The sequence below is a fragment of the Aquarana catesbeiana genome, linkage group LG04, assembly GCF_042186555.1.
Source record: "Aquarana catesbeiana isolate 2022-GZ linkage group LG04, ASM4218655v1, whole genome shotgun sequence".
NCBI lineage: Eukaryota > Metazoa > Chordata > Amphibia > Anura > Ranidae > Aquarana > Aquarana catesbeiana.
In genome coordinates this window covers 591,150,915-591,173,303 of record NC_133327.1, presented here as the reverse complement: position 1 = coordinate 591,173,303, position 22,389 = coordinate 591,150,915, and the positions used below count along the sequence as shown (strand labels likewise).

General features: G+C 44.4%; 1 protein-coding gene across 2 annotated transcripts in view; it reads left to right on the top strand.

Moving 5' to 3' along the window:
* The window catches only part of DZANK1 (double zinc ribbon and ankyrin repeat domains 1), a 103,122-nt gene extending 81,273 nt beyond the window's left edge, over positions 1 to 21,849 (top strand). For both annotated transcript variants that reach the window (XM_073628169.1, XM_073628168.1), the window contains exons 17-21: positions 9,391 to 9,488; positions 13,106 to 13,186; positions 16,632 to 16,759; positions 17,474 to 17,548; positions 18,579 to 21,849. In XM_073628169.1, coding sequence (XP_073484270.1) covers positions 9,391 to 9,488; positions 13,106 to 13,186; positions 16,632 to 16,759; positions 17,474 to 17,548; positions 18,579 to 18,744 — 548 coding nt within the window. In that variant the 3' untranslated portion in view covers positions 18,745 to 21,849. The remainder of the gene's footprint in view (positions 1 to 9,390; positions 9,489 to 13,105; positions 13,187 to 16,631; positions 16,760 to 17,473; positions 17,549 to 18,578) is intronic.
* The last annotated feature ends 540 nt before the right edge of the window (positions 21,850 to 22,389 follow it).

The window sequence follows — 22,389 nt, the reverse complement described above, 5'->3', positions numbered from 1 at the left end:
TCGAGCTTGTATGTCCTACACATTGAAATCATAAAGCCTTGTTCTTCTTCCCTCTATATTAAATAATTGGGTTGTGTTCCTAGGAACAGAGGTTCAATATATGACTAGGAGTAATGTTAAAGTGAAATCAGAACACCTGGTCTGCATATTTGTTTTGGATTAAAATAATTGAATCAGCTTTAAAGTAGAATGAGGCTAAAACCGTTTTTTTATTTGGGATACAGTAGGGGAGGGTTATAATCCCAACCATTTTTTTGTTGCCATCTGTGTCCTTTAACGGAGATTTCTTTCCCTTCACGTCCTGTCCCATACCTACAACACGAAGTGAGAGAAAAACTCTCCCAAGTTAAAGTGGGGTTCCACCCAAAAAAACAAAACTAACTGAAAAATTGTAAAAAAAAAAACAAAAAAACATTTGAATATTTTTTTTTTTTTTTACTTACCTCTAAATGCCTGTTGCTAGGTGGTCCCTCGTAGTCTGCCTCTTCCTTTGCCTGGGCTGGTGACATCACTTCCCCCCAGGCACAGGAAGGGCTCGGCTCTGCTCCCTCCCTCCTGTCAATCATCTGGGACCCATTACAGGTCCCAGGTGATTGAGCGGCCAATCACGGTGCGCGGCGCCGCTCGCGCATGCGCAGTGGGTGCCAGGCTGTGAAGCCACAGCCCGGCGCCCACAGTTGAAATGCCGGCGCCGTCGAGCGGAGGGGGGGGACGAGCGGTCTTCGATCCCTCGCATCGCTGGACCCAGGGACAGGTAAGTGTCCAATTAAAAGTCAGCAACTGCAGTATTTGTAACTGCTGACTTTTATTTATTTATTTTTTTTAATGGAGCCCCTGGGTGGAACTCCTCTTTAAAGAAAGCCATAGTTCCCACTAGGGCTGCCAGATCTAGTGCCCCAATTGGAAGATTTCACCTCTATTCCTGTTCTGATGACAATTTAAAATTCAGGATTTTCTTTCACTTTCACTCTCCGAGACATTGGTCACCAGGACAAATAGAAAGGGCAAGTTCCCCTAATGGGAACACATACAGCAATAAAAATCATATTGAGATGCTATTTCCTTTCCACTTTATCCAAACTAAAGCTGGCCATGCACTAATAGAATTTTGTATGAATGTTCTTTCTTGCCATCGAATCAACGAATTAAGTTCGAAAGCCCCTAGAACAGGGTTGTCAAACTCAAATTCATCACGGATTGCCCTCAAGGGGCCGTTTGGATCTGTAAGAATATATAAATGTATTCTCAGAAAATAATTAGAGGGACTCACCCCCAGCCGAACCGCATGGAACATGGGTGTGGCCAAATTGTGTCAAGATCTTAAAGGGGAATAAATACCAGGAGTGCGTTATTTGTGGAGTTCAGGGATGTGCTCTGTACAGAGTGCAGTTTCAGGGGTGCCATATGCACAGAGTGCAGAGTTCAGGGCTGTGCTATGTACATAGTGCAGAGTTCAGGGGCACGCTGTATACAGAGTCCAGGGTTGAGGAGTGCGCTACAGATAGAGTGCAGGGCTCAGCTCTCTTTCACAGGCTGTTCAGATCTCACTTCTAAACTCTGCACCACTCCCCCCCCCCCCATCCTCCACCTCTGCACAAATCTCCCTCCACAACCCTCCCCCCCCCCCCAAAAAAGAAAAAAAGCTTACTTGCATCTCACTTCACCTACCCGAACTGCCTCTAGTACCTCCTGACAGTGTAGGCGGCTCTGCCTTTCTCTTTCACTTGCAGGGAGATCATTGGTCGGCATCTGTGCACTGGGGCACAGATGGGGATCACAGGGCAGCTTACCACATGTTGCCTCTCCCACACTGCACCTCCATTGTCCCCGATGTGAGCACAGGGCAGACAGGGATTTGTAAGAGCCGCCAAAAGGAAAGCTGTCCTTCTAAACACAGAAGGTGTTTACAAGTGACAGGGGCGAGCAGGAAGCGGAGGGTGAGAGCAGGAGGTAGCGGAATGCCATGTATCGGCTGAAAAAAAGCCCTGGCTGCGAGGGCCACATGAAGTGGCCTGGCGAGCCAGATTCAGTCCGCAGGCCTTGTTTGATCTAGAAGATGCTTGAGTTTCCTAGTTGGTAAACTAAATATATGCAGAGCACATCATACGAAATGCCAGGATCGACGAATCACATGCTAAGAGTTAAGATCGCAGGGAAAAATCTCAACAACCTGAGATATGCAGATGATACAACACTAATGGCAGAAAGTAAAGAAGAACTAAGGGGTCCCTTAATGAAGGTGAAAAAGGAGAGCGCAAAAACTGGCCTGAAATTGAACATTAAGAAAACCTAAGATCATGGCAACCATGATGGCATGGTCCCATCACTCCTTGGCAAATAGAAGGAGAAGAAATGGAAACTGTGACAGATTTTAGCTTCCTAGGCTCCAAGATTACAGCAGATGGGGACTGTAGCCATGAAATTAACCATTTCCCACCCGCCGGCCGTCAAATGACAGCTGGGTGGCGTGGCTCTCGTTCTGGGTGGACGTCATATGACAGCCCTCCAGAACGGCCGCTCTTGCGCGCCAGTGGGGGTGCTCATCGCGGCTTTCGATGGTGTGCTGTGTCAGTCTGACACACCACTATACCGATCTCGGTAAAGAGCCTCTGATGGCTGATCACGATGTAAACAGGAAGAGCCGTTGATCGGCCTTTCCTCACTCACATCTGACAGACGCGGGTAGAAGAGAGCTGACCGGCAGATGCTCTCCTGACAGGGGGAGTCTGTGCTGATTGTTTATCAGCGCAGCCACCCCTCGGATGCCCACCCAGGACCACCAGGATGCCACCAGGACCACCAGAGATTGCCACCACACTGGACCACCAGGTATGCCATCCTAGACCACCACAGAAATGCCAATCAGTGCCCATCCCCAATGCCTGCCAGTTCCAGTGCAATCAGTGATGCTTATCAATGCCATCTATCAGTGCTGCATATCAGTGCCACGTATCAGTGCCCAGCAAAGCCCAGCAGTGCCGCCTATCAGTGCCACCCATAAATACCCATCAGTGCAGCCTTTCAGGGCCCATCAGTGTCGCCTATCAGTGCCCACCAGTGCCACCCATGAGTGCCCATCAGTGCAGCCTTTCAGGGCCCATCAGTGCCCACCAGTGCCACCCATGAGTGTCCATCAGTGCCGCCTATCAATGCCCATCAGTGCTGCATATCAGTGCCACCCATCAGTGCCGCCTACCAGTGCCCATCAGTGTCACCTCATCGGTGCCGCCTTATCAGTGCCCATCAGTGAAGGAGAAATCTTACTTATTTACAAAATTTATAACAGAAACAGAAGAAAAAATATTTTTTTTTCAAAATTTTAGGCCTTTTTTTATTTGTTTAGCAAAAAATAAAAAACACAGAGGTGATACCATCAAAAGAAAGCTCTTTGTGGGAACAAGATTACAAAAATTCTGTTTGGGTACAGTGTAGCATGACCACGCAATTGTTATTTAATCAGCGATAGTGCTGAAAGCTGAATATTGGCTTGGGCAGGAAGGGGGTGTAAGTGCCTGGTATTGAAGTAGTTAAGAGATACTTGTTTCTTGGGAGGAAAGCAATAGCAAACCTAGACAACGTTATAAAAAGCAGAGACATCACCCTACCAACAAAGTGCCGTATAGTCAAAGCTCTGGTATTCCCAGTTGTAACCTATGGCTGTGAAAGTTGGGCTAAAAGGAAGGCTGAACGCCAAAAATTGATGCTTTTGAACTATGGTGTTGGAGAAGACACTTGAAAGTCTCTTGGACGGCAAGAAGATCAAATCAGTCAATCCTGAAGGAAATCAACCCTGAATATTCACTGGAAGGGCAGATCTTGAAGCTGAAACTTGAATACTTTGGCCACCTAATGCGAAGAGAGGACTCATTTCCCTGATGCTGGGAAACATGGAAGGAAAAAGGAGAAGAGGATGACCGAAAACAAAATGGATAGATAGCATCATCGAAACAATGAATATGAAGTTAAGCAAGCTCCATTTGGCAGTGGAAGACACAAAAAAAGCCTGGTGCGCTATGGTCCATGAGGTCACGAAGAGTCGGACATGACTATATGACTGAACAACAACAAAACTAAGATGAATACAGTGGCCTTGTAAAACTGCAATGAACAGGGTGAACTTTTACATATTGAACACTTTTCTGAGGGGTTCTAAGCACACTTGTAGCACTCTCATTGGGCTACAAAGGTCATCTCCTCTTGGCTTTTAAGGTGTAGAAGAGACTGATGCCCTAAGATCTGGGCTGGTAGATTCAGTTTGTGGATGGGGGAGGAAGTAACACATCTTTCTGCTTTCCTTTATGTCAAATGAAAAATTTCAATATATATTATTGTACTAGGAAACTTTGAAAATATTTTTTATGCCTGTTTTTTTGCGCTTTGATTGCAATCATCACAGACCCACATCAGTGTAAAGATTGCTGTATTTATATTCAGCTTGTCTGTATTGTAATTAAAAGTTAGCTGTCATGTTGTTGGAATGACAACAAAGTGTAGTGTTCTTCAGAGTTTTTTTTTAACGGGTGTTTTAATGTTGCTGTGATATGTAGAAGTAGGAATTCAGTCCAAACAACAATCCGCGCATCCTTGCGTGATCCTTTTTGTATTGCATTGTATTGTAACTGTACTGCCTCCCTCCAGTTTGTAAAGCGCTGTACAAACTGTTGGTGCTATATAAATCTTGTATTATAATAATAATGTAGTCATTGAGGATAAAGGAGAAGTATGGGCCTATGAAAGAAAATAAATCAACATACTCACCTCCATGCTGCAGCATTGGTGTGATGCTACAGCTGTTCCACATGGGCTCCAAGACTGAGAACTGAGAGATCACATGACCACAGATCACTCAGGTCTTAGTCTCCTCTGACCAGAGTGCGGTCACTTTCAGTCACTGGCTCTCCGCTCTAATCCTCCTGTTAGACTTTAAATTAGGCATGCACTGATACCAGTTTTTTAAGACCGGGTAGGTGTACTGATACTTTTTCTCAAGTACTCGCCGATCCCAATTACCGATACCTATTTTGCCCTTGGATGCATTTATTTTTTACACATAACACCCAGCTCACCTGCCTCTGCCCTGGTGGTGTAGCGGTAGCACTTGCCAGTGTTTCTGCAGTCCGGATGTCACATCTCACACTGCCACATCTTCGTGTGACGTCTTCTTGTGTCTTTCTCCAATTTCACATATGTGCGGTCCGGTTTTGACAGCAGAATTTCAACCCCCTTCAATTAGACTTGTTCAGCAGTTCAAGTGCGATTCAGGTGTGAATTGCCAAAGTGTACGTCAATGGAAATCGCACCAAACTCTTTTTTAAAACGTGCTGCTGCCAGCCCACACATATGTGAACCGACTTCATTGAAAAGGCTGCAGGTTCAGGCGTCATGCCAATCGGATGCATCCAATTCGCATATATGTGAACCAGGTCTTATGCCGCTTACACACGAGTGGAATGTCCGACAGAAAAAGTCAGACGGAAGCTTTTCATCCTATATATTGTGATCGTGTGTATGCCTCATCTGACTTTTTACGTCAAAAATTCTGACGGACCTAGAAAGAGAACATGTCCTAAATATTTCCGACAGAACCAATTCCTATCGGGAAAACCGCTCGTCTGTATGCTGTTCCGACATACCAAAAACAACGCATGCTCTGAAGCAAGTAAGAGACAAAATCTATTGGCTACTGGCTATTGAACTTTCTTTTTCTAGTCCCGTCGTATGTGTTGTACGTCACTGCGTTCTGGACGGTCGGACTTTGGTGTGATTGTGTGTACGCAAGACAGTTTCAGCGAAATTCTGTCGGAACTCCCTCGGAAAAACCTTCAGAGTTTATTCCGACGGGAAAACTGGTCGTGTGTACAGGGCATAACAGTCTGCGGACTTGAAGGTATCGGCTTTAGTATGGGAGCATTTGCATGAGTACTTGTGAAAATGCTTAGTATAGGTACCGATAACACTATCGGTGCAATGCTTTTCTAAATCTTGCAGAACTAACCTGATGATCTAAAAGCAGGACCCACATGGTACCTTTAAAGGTACACCCCGGTCAAAATTGAAAATAAATCTTGAGATGCATACAGAGACAATAGGCTACATGCTGAGTAGTTCAGTGTTTCATCGAGACATTGGTGTTCTCTACCTGTTCTCCCCACTCCCCCTTATCTGTAATCTGGTGATCCTGGAATGCACCTGCCTGTAATGGTGGAGCTTCATCTCATACACAGAATATCCAAGATATAAAATGCCTAAAAGACGTCCCTCATATCGCTCAATATGATTCAGACACTTTCATGCAGTTTGTTAATTTTTAGCAAAGGTGACCCCTCTATATCCCAGAGTGTAATGCCGACTATTTATTAGAGGTGCCGCATTGCATTGCTGGATGTGATGTGGACATGCAGGTGCTCAACATTTTGAAAGGTCACACTTTATTTACAAGTTCAGGGAACTTCTGATCCTGGACCTTACTGCCTGCAGTTGTTAGTAGTGATACAGGAAGATGATCTTTTCTTTTAGCAAAGTGCAGGAGATGCACATAGCCAACCCTAAAGTACATCTGTACCATGACTATGGACACAACTATTTGCATATTCTTAACAAGCAGTACAGGAGCTTTAAAACAAACCCCCACTTACCTTTCTAGCTGCTAGTACCGTCTAATATTTATTTCTCATAGACCCTTAAAGATCACAACAAAGATTCTAAAGTCTTGTTTTAGTCAGTTTCTAACAGTTTAGAAATACCTGCTGTATGCTTACATCAGAGGGAAGGCAGGCTTGTCAAGTTTCCACTGCCTCTAGAAAACAAAATGAGATTTTTGTGCCTCTTGTGAACTTTGAAAATGAATTTCTCCAGAATGCATATAGCCACAGAGGTGAACAAGGGCGTGTTTTAAAGGATAAGTGCACTCTAAAACAATGTGCACTTATCCTTTTTGCTTTGATATACCCTAACCCACCCTACCCCTTCACTGAGGCATAATCACGTACCTCAATCAGACTGCCGAGGCTCCCAGTGTTTGTTTTGCATCTGGCACTGCAAATCTCACTGTGCCACCTTGACACGCCTGTGCATTACAGTTCTATAGACTTCTATGGGGCTATTTCCCAATACCAGAGATGAAGGTAGACAGCCCTATAGAATTTTAAAGGGTTGTGATGTGCAGGCACAGGCAGAAGAGTTAAAGTGTTACTAAACCCACAACAGTAAAATCAGTCTGTATATGCAGTAAAGCATGCTTGTTATCCTCACTGTGGAACCTAAAGTGTCCTCCGCATTTTATAAAAAGCCTGCTTGATCTTGTATGCACAGATCCTCCTCCTCCACTGACTCTAAGACAGGTCCGGATAACACAGAGTCTATGGAGTCAGGCTGCATATGCTCAGTTTGGTGTATATTGCTAGAGTTTTTTTTTTTCTTAGGAGAGTGCATGGGATTAGCACTGTCCAGGCAGAGGGTCAGGGGTCCTGTATCCTGATAGGACAGCTTAGCGCAGAATGAAAACTCCTCCTACAAGCTTTAACCAGGAACTGATAGAAGTCACAAGACTGGTATATACTGCTGATCAGAAAAAGATAATTAGCAGTTTATATTTACTAAAACATTTGCATTTTCATGTTATGTGTGCTGTGGGAGACCAGATATAGTGAATACAGGGTCCTGGGTTTAGTAAAACATTAACCACTTGCCGACCAGTGCACGACGATATACGTCGGCACAATGGCACGACTGTGCCAATGGGCATACAGGTACATCCCCTTTAAGGGACTCGATGTCCGTCGGTGTCCCATGATCATGTCAAGGAGTGGCAGAATGTAAACAAGGCATTTCCCCGTTCTGCCTAGTGACATGACATTTGGAGCAGTGATTGCTGTCATGTCAGTGGTAGCCCCCCCCCCTTAGAATCTCTCCCTAGGACACACTTAACCCCTTGATCGCCTCCAAGTGTTTAACCCCTTCCCTGCAAGTGTCATTTATACAGTAATCAGTGCATTTTTGTAGCACTGATCGCTGTATAAATGACAATGGTCCCAAAATAGTGTCAAAAGTGTCCAATGTGTCTGCCAAAATGTCACAGTCACGATAAAAATCGCAGATAGCCGCCATTACTAATTAAAAAAAAAAATTAACAATAAAAAATGCCATAAATCTATCCGCTTTTTTGTAGACGCTATAACTTTTCCGCAAACCAATCAATATACGCTTTTTGAGATTTTTTTTTTTTTTTTTTTACCAAAAAATGTGTAGAATAAATATCGGCCTAAACTGAGAGAGACATTTGTTTTTTTTATATATTTTTGGGGGATATTTACTATAGCAAAAAGTAAAAAAATATTGCTTTTTTTTCAAAATTGTCGCTTTTTTATTGTTTATAGCACAAAAAATAAAAACCGCAGAGGTGATCAAATACCACCAAAAAAAAGCTCTATTTGTGGGAAAAAAAGGACGTCAGTTTTGTTTGGGTGCAACGTCGCAAGACCGCGCAATTGTCAGTTAAAGCGACGCAGAGCAAAAAGTGCTCTGGTCAGGAAGGGGGTAAATTCTTCTGGGGCTTAAGTGGTTAAGCTGGCAGCGGGTTAAACGGAAAAAAAATGAACTGATTCCTCCATGTGCACATTTTGAGGTGGATAGGGGAATCCTTCTCGCTGCGCTATTGTATTCTGACAGCAGGGACACTGCCCCCCCACCACCCCCCCGCTGTCAGAAAACACATCAGCACTGTAGCAATTGACTGCATCCACTGATAGAGTGGCTTTTATCTGACAGGGCAGGTGAATGGAAGTCAATCTGTGAATCAAATTCTGTTCAACTGCAGTGGGAACACATGGTTCAAAATTCAGACCAGCTGTATTCTGATACATCTTTGGCCACCTTGAGATGCGGTCAGATGTGGATGTAAATAGCCCTCGTAAGATGAAATGGGTTAGATAATGGCAAAGTTGCAAAAAGGATCAGTACAGGTTGTCCTAAAGTGCACTTATTCTTTAAAAGAAGTTAAAACAAGCCATTTTTTCACCTCTGTAGCTATAAGCATTGTGGAGAAAATGCATGCATAAGCAGGAGTATGATACATTTTTAATGTAAGAAATTGAGTTGAGCATGAATGCATCAGGCGAAATAAAGCATCTCAAAAGTAATCCAGAAAAATGGAAATACTCACTTTTGTACTAGTTTATTATTTGAATACTATTGAGTACAGAGTGCGAATGTGCAGTGTTTGGTGTTTATTGGTGTACAGCAGTAGGTTCAATGGAAAAATACTGCACATTAGATAATACCGTGCATGTATAATCCAGAACATTCCTATTAACAAATAGTATTTGGATGACCTTGTAAAACTTACTGCACTGTTTTGGTATTTCTTTACATAACTCTTATTTACCCCTGCAGCAAGTGAAGATGGGCTGAGCGCCAGAAGCAACAACTCAAAAAACAAACGAACCAAGAAGAAGAATAGGAAGCCGATACAGAAAGAAGACCGACTTCCTGTATGTATCTAACATCACAGCTGATCTGTAGTGCATTACACATTATTTTTCAGAGGCTTAGGCCCTTGATCTCAGCATGGGGTGGTAGTACAATTTGCTTTTATGCCCTAATAAGTGTTAGATGAAGAAGAACATATCCGGTATATTTTTTCATATTAAGTGCAGGTATGTTGTACACAGATGCTATATTTGTGTAAATGTATGTGTCCTATGCAGTGTGCAATGTTCACAAATGTCTGACACAGATTAGCCCCCCATTTCCCATTAGACACTGTAGGAATTTGCCTACAGGCGCCCTTCCTAGTGGGGCACCTGTCTGTACATGGCTGGATCTAGGTGGGTGCTGGGGTTGGCTGCGCCTTGCCAGATTTTAGTTGTGCTCCCTCCAGGCTGGGCCCCCCATGAACATTGTTCCCACGCCCACTGCAAGTCCGGACAAGAGAATTGTCAGCAGTTAGAGAGCTGGGAGTAGGTGTAGGCTTTCTGTGCTCTTCACACTCCTGTCAGTGGAGCGCTCCTCCATACAGTGGATTACACAGGATCCTCTGAGATCAGACTTGATTACCCGCCCCATACCCACATTTCTGGGCGATGAACAGTCCTTGGAGGAGGTAGGGGACAGGTAATCAAGCCATGTACCGTCCGATCTAAGAGAATCGTGTGTTATCTGCCGTATGGTTCTCCTCACTGAAACTTCTCCTGTCCGGAGTTGCAGCGGGTGTGGGTACAATGTTCATGGGAAGACCCGCCTGGGGGGGCACATAGAGCCCGCACCTCCTCCACTACACCTGTAAGATTGGAGGGGGGTGTCTCTTTGTGCTGGGAAGAGTAATGCAGGGGGGGGGATATGTGCTAGAAGGAGGAATGGGGGGGGGGGGGCGTATGTGTTAGGGGGCAGAATTGGGGAAGATTTGTGCTAGGAGGGGAGAATTGGGAGGGGGGGCAGGGATTTGTGCTGGGATGGGTAATTTGGAGGGGGTTGTGCTGAGAGTACAGACTTGTGTTAGGAGGGGGGATTTGGAGGGGAAGATTTGTACTAGGAGGGGGATTTGGAGGGAGAGGATTTGTGCTGGGAGGGGGGATTTGGGGGAGAGAATTTGCTTTGGCTGCACTTCACCTTTTAAGTGGTTCTAAAGGCTAAAGTTTTTTTTTACCTTCATACATTCTATGCATGAAGGTAAGAAACCTTCTGTGTGCAGCAGCCCCCCCCCCCCAATACTTCCCTGAGCTCCCCCTTTATTCAGCAATGTGCATGAGATCATCGGCTCTCCGGGAGCTCTCCCTCCTCATTGACTGAGACAGCTGCTGTCAATCACAGCCAGTGAGCCAATGAGGAGAGAGAAGGGGCGGGTCCGAGCCATGGCTCTGTGTCTGCATGGACACACAGAGCAGCATCTTGGGAGCGTGCCTGCTTGAGTGCCCCCATTGCAAGGTGCTTGCTCTGGGGGCACTCGACAGTTGGGAGGGGCCAGAAGCGATGGCAGGGGACCTAAGAAAAGGAGGATCGGGGCTGCTCTGTGCAAAACCACTGCACAGAGTAGGTAAGTATGACATGTTTGTTATTTAAAGAAAAAAAATTGCCTTTTATGTCACTTTAATGTTGGTAATATATTCAAGTAATATGTGCAATGGCATTACAGCCAATAGAGTTTTTGTTGTTTTTTTTATTTTAAAGTTGCACTTCTGCATTTTTGTTTGTTTATAAAACTTGGTGTTATTTATAAAGACGTTCTATATCACAATGTTCAAACCTTAATACCATAAGGCTAGGTTCACATCTGTGCAGGTGGTGCCGCAGCGGAACCCGGACAAATACCGGCAGCCGTAACCACCCACACAGAGAAATACGTTACCTGCCGCGGGTTGCCATTAATCCTTAAGAAAATTGCACCCGTACTAGGAACCTCTATACCCATACGGGCTGCGATTTCAAAAATAGTGCAGGGACTTCTTTCCTGCGTATCGCGGGGCATGGCAGGCCATTCAAATGAATAGGCTCTCCTGCCTGTGCCAACCGCCGCCCGCACAGGTGTGAACCTAGCCGAAACATTAACATGTTATTCGATTTTTACACCAGGAGTAGTGGCGGCTGGTGCTCCATCAGACGGGGGGGCGGCACACAGACTTGACCACAGACACCCCCATCGCTCCAGCCCACACTATCCCCCCTCCCCCCACCTACCCCATGTAGGTCACGGCTGTGGCGGAGGCTTGCCCTGGCGGCAGCTTGCCCCCTCCATCTCCTCCGTGTCCCTGACCTCGCTTCTCCTCCCTACCAAAGGGGTCTTCGGACTCCCGGCCAATGGGGTCTTCGGACTCCCGGTCAATGGGGTCTTCGGACTCCCGGCCAATGGGGTTTTCGGACTCCCGGTCAATGGGGTCTTCGGACTCCAGGTGAATGGGGTCTTCGGACTCCAGGTCAATGGGGTCTTCGGACTTCCGGCCAATGGGGTCTTCGGACTCCGGGCCAATGGGGTCTTCGGACTCCTGGTCAATGGGGTCTTCGGACTCCAGGTCAATGGGGTCTTCGGACTCCCAGCCAATGGGGTCTTCTGACTGCCAGCCAGTGGGGTCTCAGGACCCGCTTCCTGATTGGCCGAGAAACAGATAGACATTAGCGATTATTAATTTACTAATGTCACACAACAGGGTGGGCTCAGGAAGCAGTGCTCTGTGCCCCGAGTCCACCCTTTTTTTAAGCCATTAGAGCCTCCGGCTCTAATCACGTGCTTCTAAAAACAAAAAACAAAAAAAAACCTCATTGGAATCCATGAGTCCGGCACCCTGCGTGTAGATTAGGATTAGGGGCTGGGCGCATGGATTAGGGGGGCGGTGCCCCTGCTCCCTTAATGAGCGGCCACCACTGTACAGGAGTATATAATGAGTTTGGAAATTTTAGAGAAATGCTTAAATAATGCATTACAATTTAACTAAACCAATTCGATTTTAGTTGACTAAAATGTACTGAAGATTAAAATACAACTAAAGCAAAAATGATTCAGATGACTAAAATACAACTAAAACTAAAATGGCATTTTAGTCAAAAGACTATGACTAAAACTAAATTGAAATTTGTTGTCAAAATAAGCACTGCTTGTAAATTTACCTAGAAGTTCACTTTAAGGTTTAGGGCTGTAGAATCAGATTAAAGGGAATTCTTCTGCAAAGGTGTAAATCACTCCCAATGACCTTCAAATAAGGCAGGGTGCAGATGGCTGCAGTATGTACCAATCATGCATCATAGAATTCAGCAGGCATAATTTTAAGTTTAGCTTTCAGCGCCATCTGCAGGTGTGTTCTGGTAGTTTGACTGTACTACTTTCCTATAGTGATACAGTATGTGTGCTGTTATAGCTCAGAGCTCTGATTTTATCTGCTGAGAATGAAAGTCTTTTTTCAACTTACAAATAGAAACTTTTAGGGATCAAATCAAATTGTAGCCTATGCAGTGAGATCTTTAGCAAAAATCCAATTTTAGTCTGCCCTTTTAAAGGGATATTCATTCTCTGTAGACAAAACAGATATCCTCTTTCTGACTGTAGCCAGTGTTCAAATTTGCTGCATGGGAAATCGGTTTTACTGAATCTGTTCTAAAACAATCTTTTCTTGATTTGCAGCCTGAAGATCGGAAGCTTCTCAAGGAAGTTGGACCCAAAGGTGAAGGCAGGATTGCTACTGTTGAAGAACTCTTGGATGAGGTATTTTGAAGGAAGAGAAGTATACATTTGTACCTTACATAATGAACCAATTACAAAGATACACACTGAAATGGATAAACATCGGATCATTGTAATAAAAATGTTTTATGCTTTTATACTACCGCCTCTTCCAAAATGTCCTCCTTGTCAAAATGTATTTTTTTTGTTTTGGGTGGAATGAGGAACGGCTTAACCACTTGCCGACCGCGGACTGTAGCTTTACTGCTACAGTGTCGGCCAGCTGCGCAGAATCACATATATGTACGTGATTCTGCTTCTCCGGGTAGGGGGCGCGCACGCCGGCTGTGTTGTGATTAGTCACACCACAAGCCGATCAGCGGATGCCAGCCAATGGATGACAACCGACACCCCCTGATTGGTAAGGAGTAAGAAAGGGCAGAGCTCTGTCTATGTAAACAATGCAGAGCTCTGTCCTGTCAGCAAGGACGTGCCGTTTTTTTTCCCCCCTGCAGGGCAGGGAATAAAAACCGTCACATCCCTTAGTGAAAGCACCTCACAGTACACACATAAGCATTGGTTAAGCACACTTTTAACCCTTTGATCGCCCCAGAATGCTTAACCTCTTCCCAGTCAGTGTCACTAGTACAGTGACAGTTCATATTTTTAGCACTGATCACTGTATTAGTGTCACTGGTTCCCGCAAAGTGCCAAAAGTGTCAGTTAGTGCCAGATTTCCTCCTTTACTATCGCAGTCCCACTATAAATCGCTGATCGCTGCCATTACTAGTATAAAAAATTAAATAAATAAAAATTCCAGTATATATCCCATAGTTTGTAGACGCTATAATTTTTTTCGCATACCAATCTATATATGCTGATTGGGATTTTTTACCAAAAATATGTAGCAGAAAACATATTTCCCTAAATTTATGAAGACATTTGATCTTCTCAGTTTTTTATTGGATATGTTTTATATCAGAAAGTAAAAAAAAAAAAAAATATATATATATATATATATATATATATATATATATATATATATATATATATATATATATATATATAATTTTTTTTTTTTTTTTTTTCAAATGTCTTTTTTTTTTTTTTTGTTTAGCGCAAACAATAAAAACCCAGTGGCGATCAAATACCACCAAAAGAAAGCTCTATTTGTGGGGAAAAAAAAATATATAAATTTAATTTGGGTACAGCGTTGCATGATTGCGCAATTGTCAGTTAAAGTAACGCAGTGCCGTATAGCAAAAAATGGCCTGGTCACGAAGGGGTGGTAAATCTTTCGGAGGTCAAGTGGTTAATGCCTCACTGGGTCTTCATGCTGCCTAGGCGAACAACAAGGAGTTATAGCTTAGTAAAGAAAGCTGAAAGCCAAGCTACTCTTGTCACAGGCTTGTGTTCTACCTTATAGAGAATACATTAGGGGGCACAAGGCAGCAGTTAAGGGATAGCAGATAATCAATATCTGACATAGTGCTTCTGAAAATGGAGAAAACATTGTAGATGGAGTTGCTGTTACTGAGTATATATTACAATATTTTGTTTCAGTAATAATGGTTTAAATGCCTATTTTGTTTTGGCCAGGGGTGTCTTAATGAGTGGGCACACCTGGGCACTGCCCAGGGGCCCCAGCTGCATGGGGGGCCCCTGCACTTTCCCCAAAGAGGCTGGTCCTTGAGCCCACGCTGCCCCAAAATTGGGGGCTGCATGATGGCACTGAGAGTGATGGATACACAGGGGAGGCAGGCTGGCAGCAGTGCGCCGTGCTGTGCAGAACGATACCTATTATTTCCCAGCCAGCAGGGAGGGGCGGGGCCAGAGTGCCAGTGATGCTCTGACCCTGCCCTATGCAGCTTGAATGCTCGGGACTCGGAGGCCACAGGGTAGGAGCTGGAGTGGGAGCTGCTGAGTCAGCAGCACTGAGAGCCCACCTGTGAGCCCAGCTGTCCAGCACTGTTTGCACCAAAGGGCTTGGAATGCCCGGAGGGATGCTCCCTCCTCCACCCCTCCTTCTGCCTGCTTGATTGGGTATAGGTGAGTCCTTGTCCCAGTGCTGGAGGTGAGCACATAGCCAAAAGTTTACATGCACTGTATCTCCACTGGAAAAGGAGGTACTACATGGATGGAATAATGGTGCTGGGGGATATCAATGGTGTATGTGGGAAAATAACGCCGAGGGGCGATCTGGGGTGTATAGGGGGTAGCAATGCTTGGGGTAGCTTGGGTAGCTATAGTGCTAGAAGTATTAGGGATGTAGAGAGGCCACAGTGTAGGGGGTATCAGGGATGTAGTGGGGTCACAATACAAGGAGTATCTTATGGTATATGGTAACAGTGCTGGGGGGATATCTAGGGGTGTAGAGGGGTCAGAGTGCTGGGGGGATATCTGGGGTGTAGAGGCGTCAGAGTGCTGGGGGGATATGTAGGGTGTAGAGGGGTCAGAGTGCTGGGGGAATATCTGGGATGTATAGGGGTCAGAGGACTGTAGGGATATCTGGGGTGTAGAGGGGTCAGAGTGCTGGGGGGATATCTGGATTGTAGAGGGGTCAGAGGGTTGTAGGGATATCTGGGGTGTAGAGGGGTCAGAGTGCTGGAGTGCTGGGGGGATATCTGGGGTGTAGAGGGGTCAGAGTGCTGGGGGGATATCTGGGGTGTAGAGGGGTCAGAGTGCTGGGGGGATATCTGGGGTGTAGAGGGGTCAGAGTGCTGGGGGGATATCTGGGATGGAGAGGGGTCAGAGTGCTGGGGGGATATCTGGGGTGTAGAGGGGTCAGAGTGCTGGGGGGATATCTGGGGTGTAGAGGGGTCAGAGTGCTGGGGGGATATCTAGGGTGTAGAGGGGTCAGAGTGCTGGGGGGATATCTAGGGTGTAGAGGGGTCAGAGTACTGGGGGATATCTGGGGTGTAGAGGTGTCAGAGTGCTGGGGGGATATCTGGGGTGTAGAGGGGTCAGAGTGCTGGGGGGATATCTGGGGTGTAGAGGGGTCAGAGTGCTGGGGGGATATCTAGGGGTGTAGAGGGGTCAGAGTGCTGGGGGGATATCTGGGGTGTAGAGGGGTCAGAGTGCTGCGGGGATATCTAGGGTGTAGAGGGGCCATAGTACTGGGGAGGCATCATTCTAGCAGATATATTATATGCACAGGACAGCTTTGTTACTTTATGTATGTAGTATTTTCTCACTGTTTCTTTGCTGTACAGAATGATTGTTCATGTAGTTAATGCGGAGCTCCACCCAAAAGGGGAAGCTCCACTTGTCTGCCTCCTACCTACTTGATGTCTGTTTACCTGCTCTGGGACCCCTCCATTGTAGGGGTCCCAGAGCATTACTTTGCCCAGGGGCCCATGATGCTATTAAGACGGCCCTGGTTTTGGCAGAGATTAAAACTGTCTAATTTTTTTGTGGCTGTACTTAGCAAAAGGATAGATAATATTAAAATATTCTTTGTATACTGTTTTTTAACCCTTGTTTATAGGGAGCAGATCCAAACTGTAGCAACAATGAAGATCGTCCAGCGTTGACAGTGGCAGTTCTCAATGGACATTACAAAGTCATACCTGTCCTAGTACAGAAAGGAGCTGATATTGACCAGCAGTCTGGACCGTACGTACTTATATGTTAATACATTTTTTGGAACAGCGTAATAAGAACAGGATTAAATTAATTTAGTACATTCTCAGTTCTGTTCACTGAAACAATGATTCCATACTTGCCTCATCTGAAAGAACTGTTTGTATACTCATAGCAGACAGTTATGGCCCATACACATGATCCGATCCAAATATCGTATGAAAACTGTCGTCCGGGGAAGAATCGTGCGATTTTCGGATCGTGTGTACACTACTTTAGACAGCCGATCACAACAGTTCATCCGATATTATTCGATCGGACATGCACGAAAAATTTCCTTGTACGATTCCAGATTGTACGATTTTCGTTTAGTCAGTATAGTTGTCGTCCGAAAATACAATACAAATACATTTCAACACGACATCACTTCCGATTTTTTTTCATGTCGTACGAGGATTTTCATGACTTTATTTACCTATTCAATTTCTTCTTGCGATTATTAAGCAAAAAAGGTTGTACGATCTGTCGTGCGATATTCGGATTGTGTGTACGGGCCATGAGTTTCTCCCTTTAATTGTCCCACCTGCTCTAAACCTAAAAGGGAGTTTGATTGCTTGCTAAAAGCACACAGTCACTTTAACTCATTGAGTTTTGCATTCAAATGTTTTTCCTTGCTTTTGAAGTCAGTTGCTCTGTTTAGCTCCTCATGTATGTCAAAAAGTGGTCTTACCTGGTTTTGTCCCACAGGCAGAATAACACTGCTCTCCATGAGGCCGTCCAGCTTGGCATGGAAGGGAAGATGTGCACTGAAGTCTTGCTAGGGTAAGAAAAATAAACAAAACAAAAGATAATCTGGAATACAGGCATTAGAATATTTAAAATGTGTACTTATAATATCTGTAATAGAGGTCTAGAATTAATTAAATAGGAGATTCTGTAGGGCAGAGGTCTCCAAACTTTCTAAACATAGGGCCAGTTTACTGTCCTTCAGACTTTAGGGGGGCTGTGGCCAATCCAAGTAGAAAATGCCTCAGGCTTGGTGGTCAATGGAAGCAAAAAAATTGCATAGCACCTGTGGTCAGTAGGAGGAGGAATAGCGCCCCATGATGGGTGTTAGTGGGAGGAATAGTCACGCCATCATTGGTGATAGTAGGAGGAATAATGCCCCACCGTTGGTGTCAGCGGGAAGAGTAGTGTTTCATCATTTATATCAGTGGGAGGAATTATGCCCCACCGTTGGTATTAGTGGGAGGAATTTTGCCTCATTGTTAGTATTAGTGGCAGAATAAAATGTTCCATTATTGGTGTTAGTGGGAGGAATATTGCCCCATCATTGGTGTCAGTGGAAGAATTAGTGCCCCACCGTTGGTGTCAGCTGGAGGAATAGTGTGATCAGCAGATAAATGAAACAATGGTCTCTGTTAAATCTGGTTAGTATAGTATAAAAAAAAGCACTGACGATACCCGGAGATATAAGCCAATCACTGAACTGTTAAAACGTTATTACACTACAGTTGGTGCAGGGGTTTCCTAGTGACATTGATGTAATGGACTGGCAAGCAGTGTTCTTGCACAAGTAAATTGGGTTATAAATGTTTTACTAATGACAGGTGAGTAGTGAGCCATTCAATAGTATGTACATGTTAGCATACTTGGGATAAACATGTCTAATAAAAAGAAAGCATAAAAGAAAGGAAAAAAAACAAAAAAGGCAGATTTATAGGACCACTGGTCCTGTGGGTTGGACCAACCAAACGTATGCTGCCTTGGCATTAGGGAAAAGTACTGTGAAACTTACTACATACTCATAATCCAACATCTAATTGTGTTAAATCTGCTTTTCTTGTTTTAGATGCAATGCAAGCATAAAAAAGAAAAACCATAAAGGGATGACTGCATATGATTTAGCTTTAAAGAGTGAAAATGAACAGATCTCCTCACTCTTTGCCTCCAAACTGGGACAAGGCATGCTGGATAAACTCACCAAACCAAAAAACATCAGCCTGGACGTGTTCTAAGCAGATATATTGTTTACTGCTGTGGTTTAATGTCTTTACCCATCAAGAAAGACGGTGTGAAAAATCCAGAACTACAAAATGGTGTTCTAAACAATATATTGTTGCTGTGATTTGATGTCTGATTAAGGATGCCATAAAAAATGATGGAATTAATTACTTGGGCAGCTTGGACAGTCTTCAGAAACTCTCAGGAATTTTGTGATCTTCTCTCTGTATAAACCACAGGCTACCTGTGATATATGGCCATAGTGTTCTTCCCCTATCCAGAGCTTTCCCTCATTTTTTTCCTTCCCTACCTAAACAACTATTACCTATTACCTCACCATTTAACATGGTTTCCTATGGTACCCGTTAAGATTTTTGCATTTTCAGTAGTTTTTGGAAAGGGTTGGGGGAATGTTTTTCCTGCAGCAGATTGCTTTTTGCGTGTAATAGACTTCAATGGAGTCGCAACAGAAATTCAAGTGTTGCGGTTTTTTTATGCATTTTGTGGGGGTTTTTTCCATTTAAAAACACTGTATATAGCTGGTTGCTAAGGAGCGGCCAGGAAGCCACCCACCACATCCTTAACAAACGATGAGTCATCAGCTGAAAATGGTGTGGGGTCTCCCCAGATCCTGATCCATAATAAGGCCCTTATCCAAGCATGCAGCCCTGCAGGTCAGGAAAGTGAGGGGGCGAGCAAGCCCCCCCCCCCAATCACGCCATCCACCAGACCCTGGAAAAAAAAGAGCTCCACACTCCGCGAAGGCTAACTGCCGACTGCCTGCTTCTCTGTCTGGCAGTTCTTAAATAGGTAAAAGGGTGGTGATGTGACAAGGGGGCGGGGCCACCAGGTGATGTTACCCAGGTGGCCCCGCCCCTTACCTATTTAGGAAGTGTCAGAGGGAGGAGCAGACAGTCGATGGTAAGTCTTCGACGAGTGCAGAGCTTTATTTTTTTCTGGGTTCGACTGGCAGCAAGATTGACGATGGATCTACATCGGGGGACATTATTTTTTTGGATGTTTAATAAATTGTCAAAAACTGTTGTTTTTCTTTCTTTGTGACATTTTTTGATGAATGAGTAGGGGTACAATGTACTCCTACTCATTCACATGGGGGGGCAGGATCTGGGGACCCCCTTGTTAAAGGGGGCTTCCAGATTCTGATGAGACACCCCCCAACCACAGCCCAGGGTTGTAGGGAAGAGTCCCCTCTGTCCCAAAGTGCTTGCTCGTCCACTCCCTTTTCTGAGCTGCTGGGGGCTGTACGCCATTTTCTTTTGTTGGGCGGTTCCTCCCCAAGTCCATACCAGACCTGAAGGGCCTGCTATGGATCTGGGGAGGACCCCATGCTGTTTTTTTTTTACAAAATTTTTCGCCAGACTTTTTTTTACATCACTTGTTAAGGACGCAGCGACCGGCTTCCCGGCCCCCTCCTTAGCAACCAGTTATATGCAGTGTTTTTAAAGGAGGAAAAAAACACAAAAAGCATGAAAACTTCATGCAAAAACGCGGGTTTAAAAGCGCATCGCGAAACGTGCCTGAAAAATGCATCAAACGCATAGATGTGAATGTCGACTTAGACCATACATGCTCAATCCCCCCCCTTGGTTGCAAAGACACATACCCTTTAATTTCCTTTCAACAGTTTTATAATATGTTATTTACTGTGTTTTTTTTCCAATCTAAAAGATTTTAAAATCAGTTTATGAATCATTCAAATGCTGTTCTCCACAAATGACAGCAACACTAATCTGTGCAAAAACACTTAGATATACCTTGTACAAGTCAATAAAATCAGATTATACAAAATATCCAGGAATGGAAATCATGTTCCGAGCAGACCTATTGCTTACTGCAATGTAACATCTCTAGCAACCAAATTAATGATTATTGAAAACAAATGAATGAAAAATCCATCATCCAAAAATATAAGCTTTGACTGAAGTGGAAACATAAAGGTAATTCTTTTATTCTTTTATACTAAATTTTTCTTTAATCTTATTCATCCAGAAAGGGATCTCTATTATAAGTGGGCTTTTAGGTTAAGGCAAAAGTAAATTTATCTGCAAACCAATGAACTATATCTGGTCATTTCCTCCTGGGTCTTGATCAAGGGAAGGCAGTAAAGGATTGATTACAGCGCAGCCTCTTCTTGGTTAATTGATCGTGTGAAGTAAATACATTGTCTTGGTAAACCTGAATGTCGGGGACTGTAGTTAACCCCAATTTCCTCTACATTGGTACTTCCTACTCATTAAAAGCAAAACACATGGTCATTTCCATTTTGGCTTATTTCATTTCAATGCGGATCATAAATCTCGTCTCGGATTCTAGAAGAAACACGCTGACAGCAGGACATAAACATTTACATATAATTTGCCTTTATGTCATCTAATATGATGCACAGTGCTTTCCACCTCTGCTTCTAACAAGTCATGTGTTCTATACTCCTAGGAATCTGATTAGCTCAGTTCATTAAATATTAGAATATTATATGGCACGCAATTATAACTAACTGTAATTCTGTGAAGAAATCTGGAAAACTGAACCCGTACATGAGTGTTAAGGACTGTTTATTTTTTTTCATATAGAGTAAGGAAGGGTTATAACCCCTGGTAGGTTTTTATTGCTGAAGAAGTGAAATAGCAGAGCACCAGACACCTGGTGGGGGCAGTACTCCAGTCTGATGTAACACCTCTTGAGGCAGCTACCAAGCACGCAATGAGCCCTTACATGGCCCTTGGGATAATGTCACATCAGCTTGATGAAGGAGTGCCTCTGAAAACCCTGAGACTTGTTGGCTGTTTTTGCAAGAAAAAAATTAAAAGCTTCTAGAGTTCCCCTACTGTACTAAAAAAAAAAAAGTATTTAATACTCTTTACTCCTCTTGGTGATTTTTCCTCATTTCATGTCCTCCCTGTTCCTGAAACACTGTCAACAAGAGAACAGGGACAAAGTCCACAACAAAACCTTTAGGGGCCCATTCACTCCTTGGTGTGCTGTTTTATGTCGAGTGGTAACAGCCCATTCATTTTAATGAGGACTAAGAAGAGAACACAAGCGCCAATCTGAGTGTAGCGCTTTCGTCATTTAATGAAACCATAACAAAACGTTATTCATAAAGGAGAGATATTAAACAGCATGTAGCACTGCAAGGTTCCCCATCCATGGAGTGGCGTGTCCAGAGAGTCCTTTGCAGCTGTGGGCTCCGAGGGATGCAGCCGGTGGATGCTGGCTCTTCCTGGGGCCATGGAACGCAAGGGCAACTGGTCCTGATGTCACTTCCCAGATGTAAGGGGATTACCAAGGCCTCGTGGCCGGCGCTTCCTGGGCCAAGGCCTTGGTAATCACCTCACATCCGGGAAGTGACGTCAGGACCAGTTGCCCTTGCATTCCACGGCCCCAGGAAGTGCCGGAATCCACTAGCTGCGACCCTCGGAGCCCACAGCCACTTAGGACTCTCTGGACACGCCACTCCACTGATGGGAAACCTTTCAGTGCTACATGCTGTTTAATACTTCACCTTTGTGAGTAACATTTTGTTATGGTTTCATTAAATGACAAACGCTACTCAGATTGGCGCTTGTGTTCTCTTCTTAGTCCACTTCAGGTTGCTTATTTAATGCTCACTCAGCTGCTACAGAGAGAATCAGTCAACG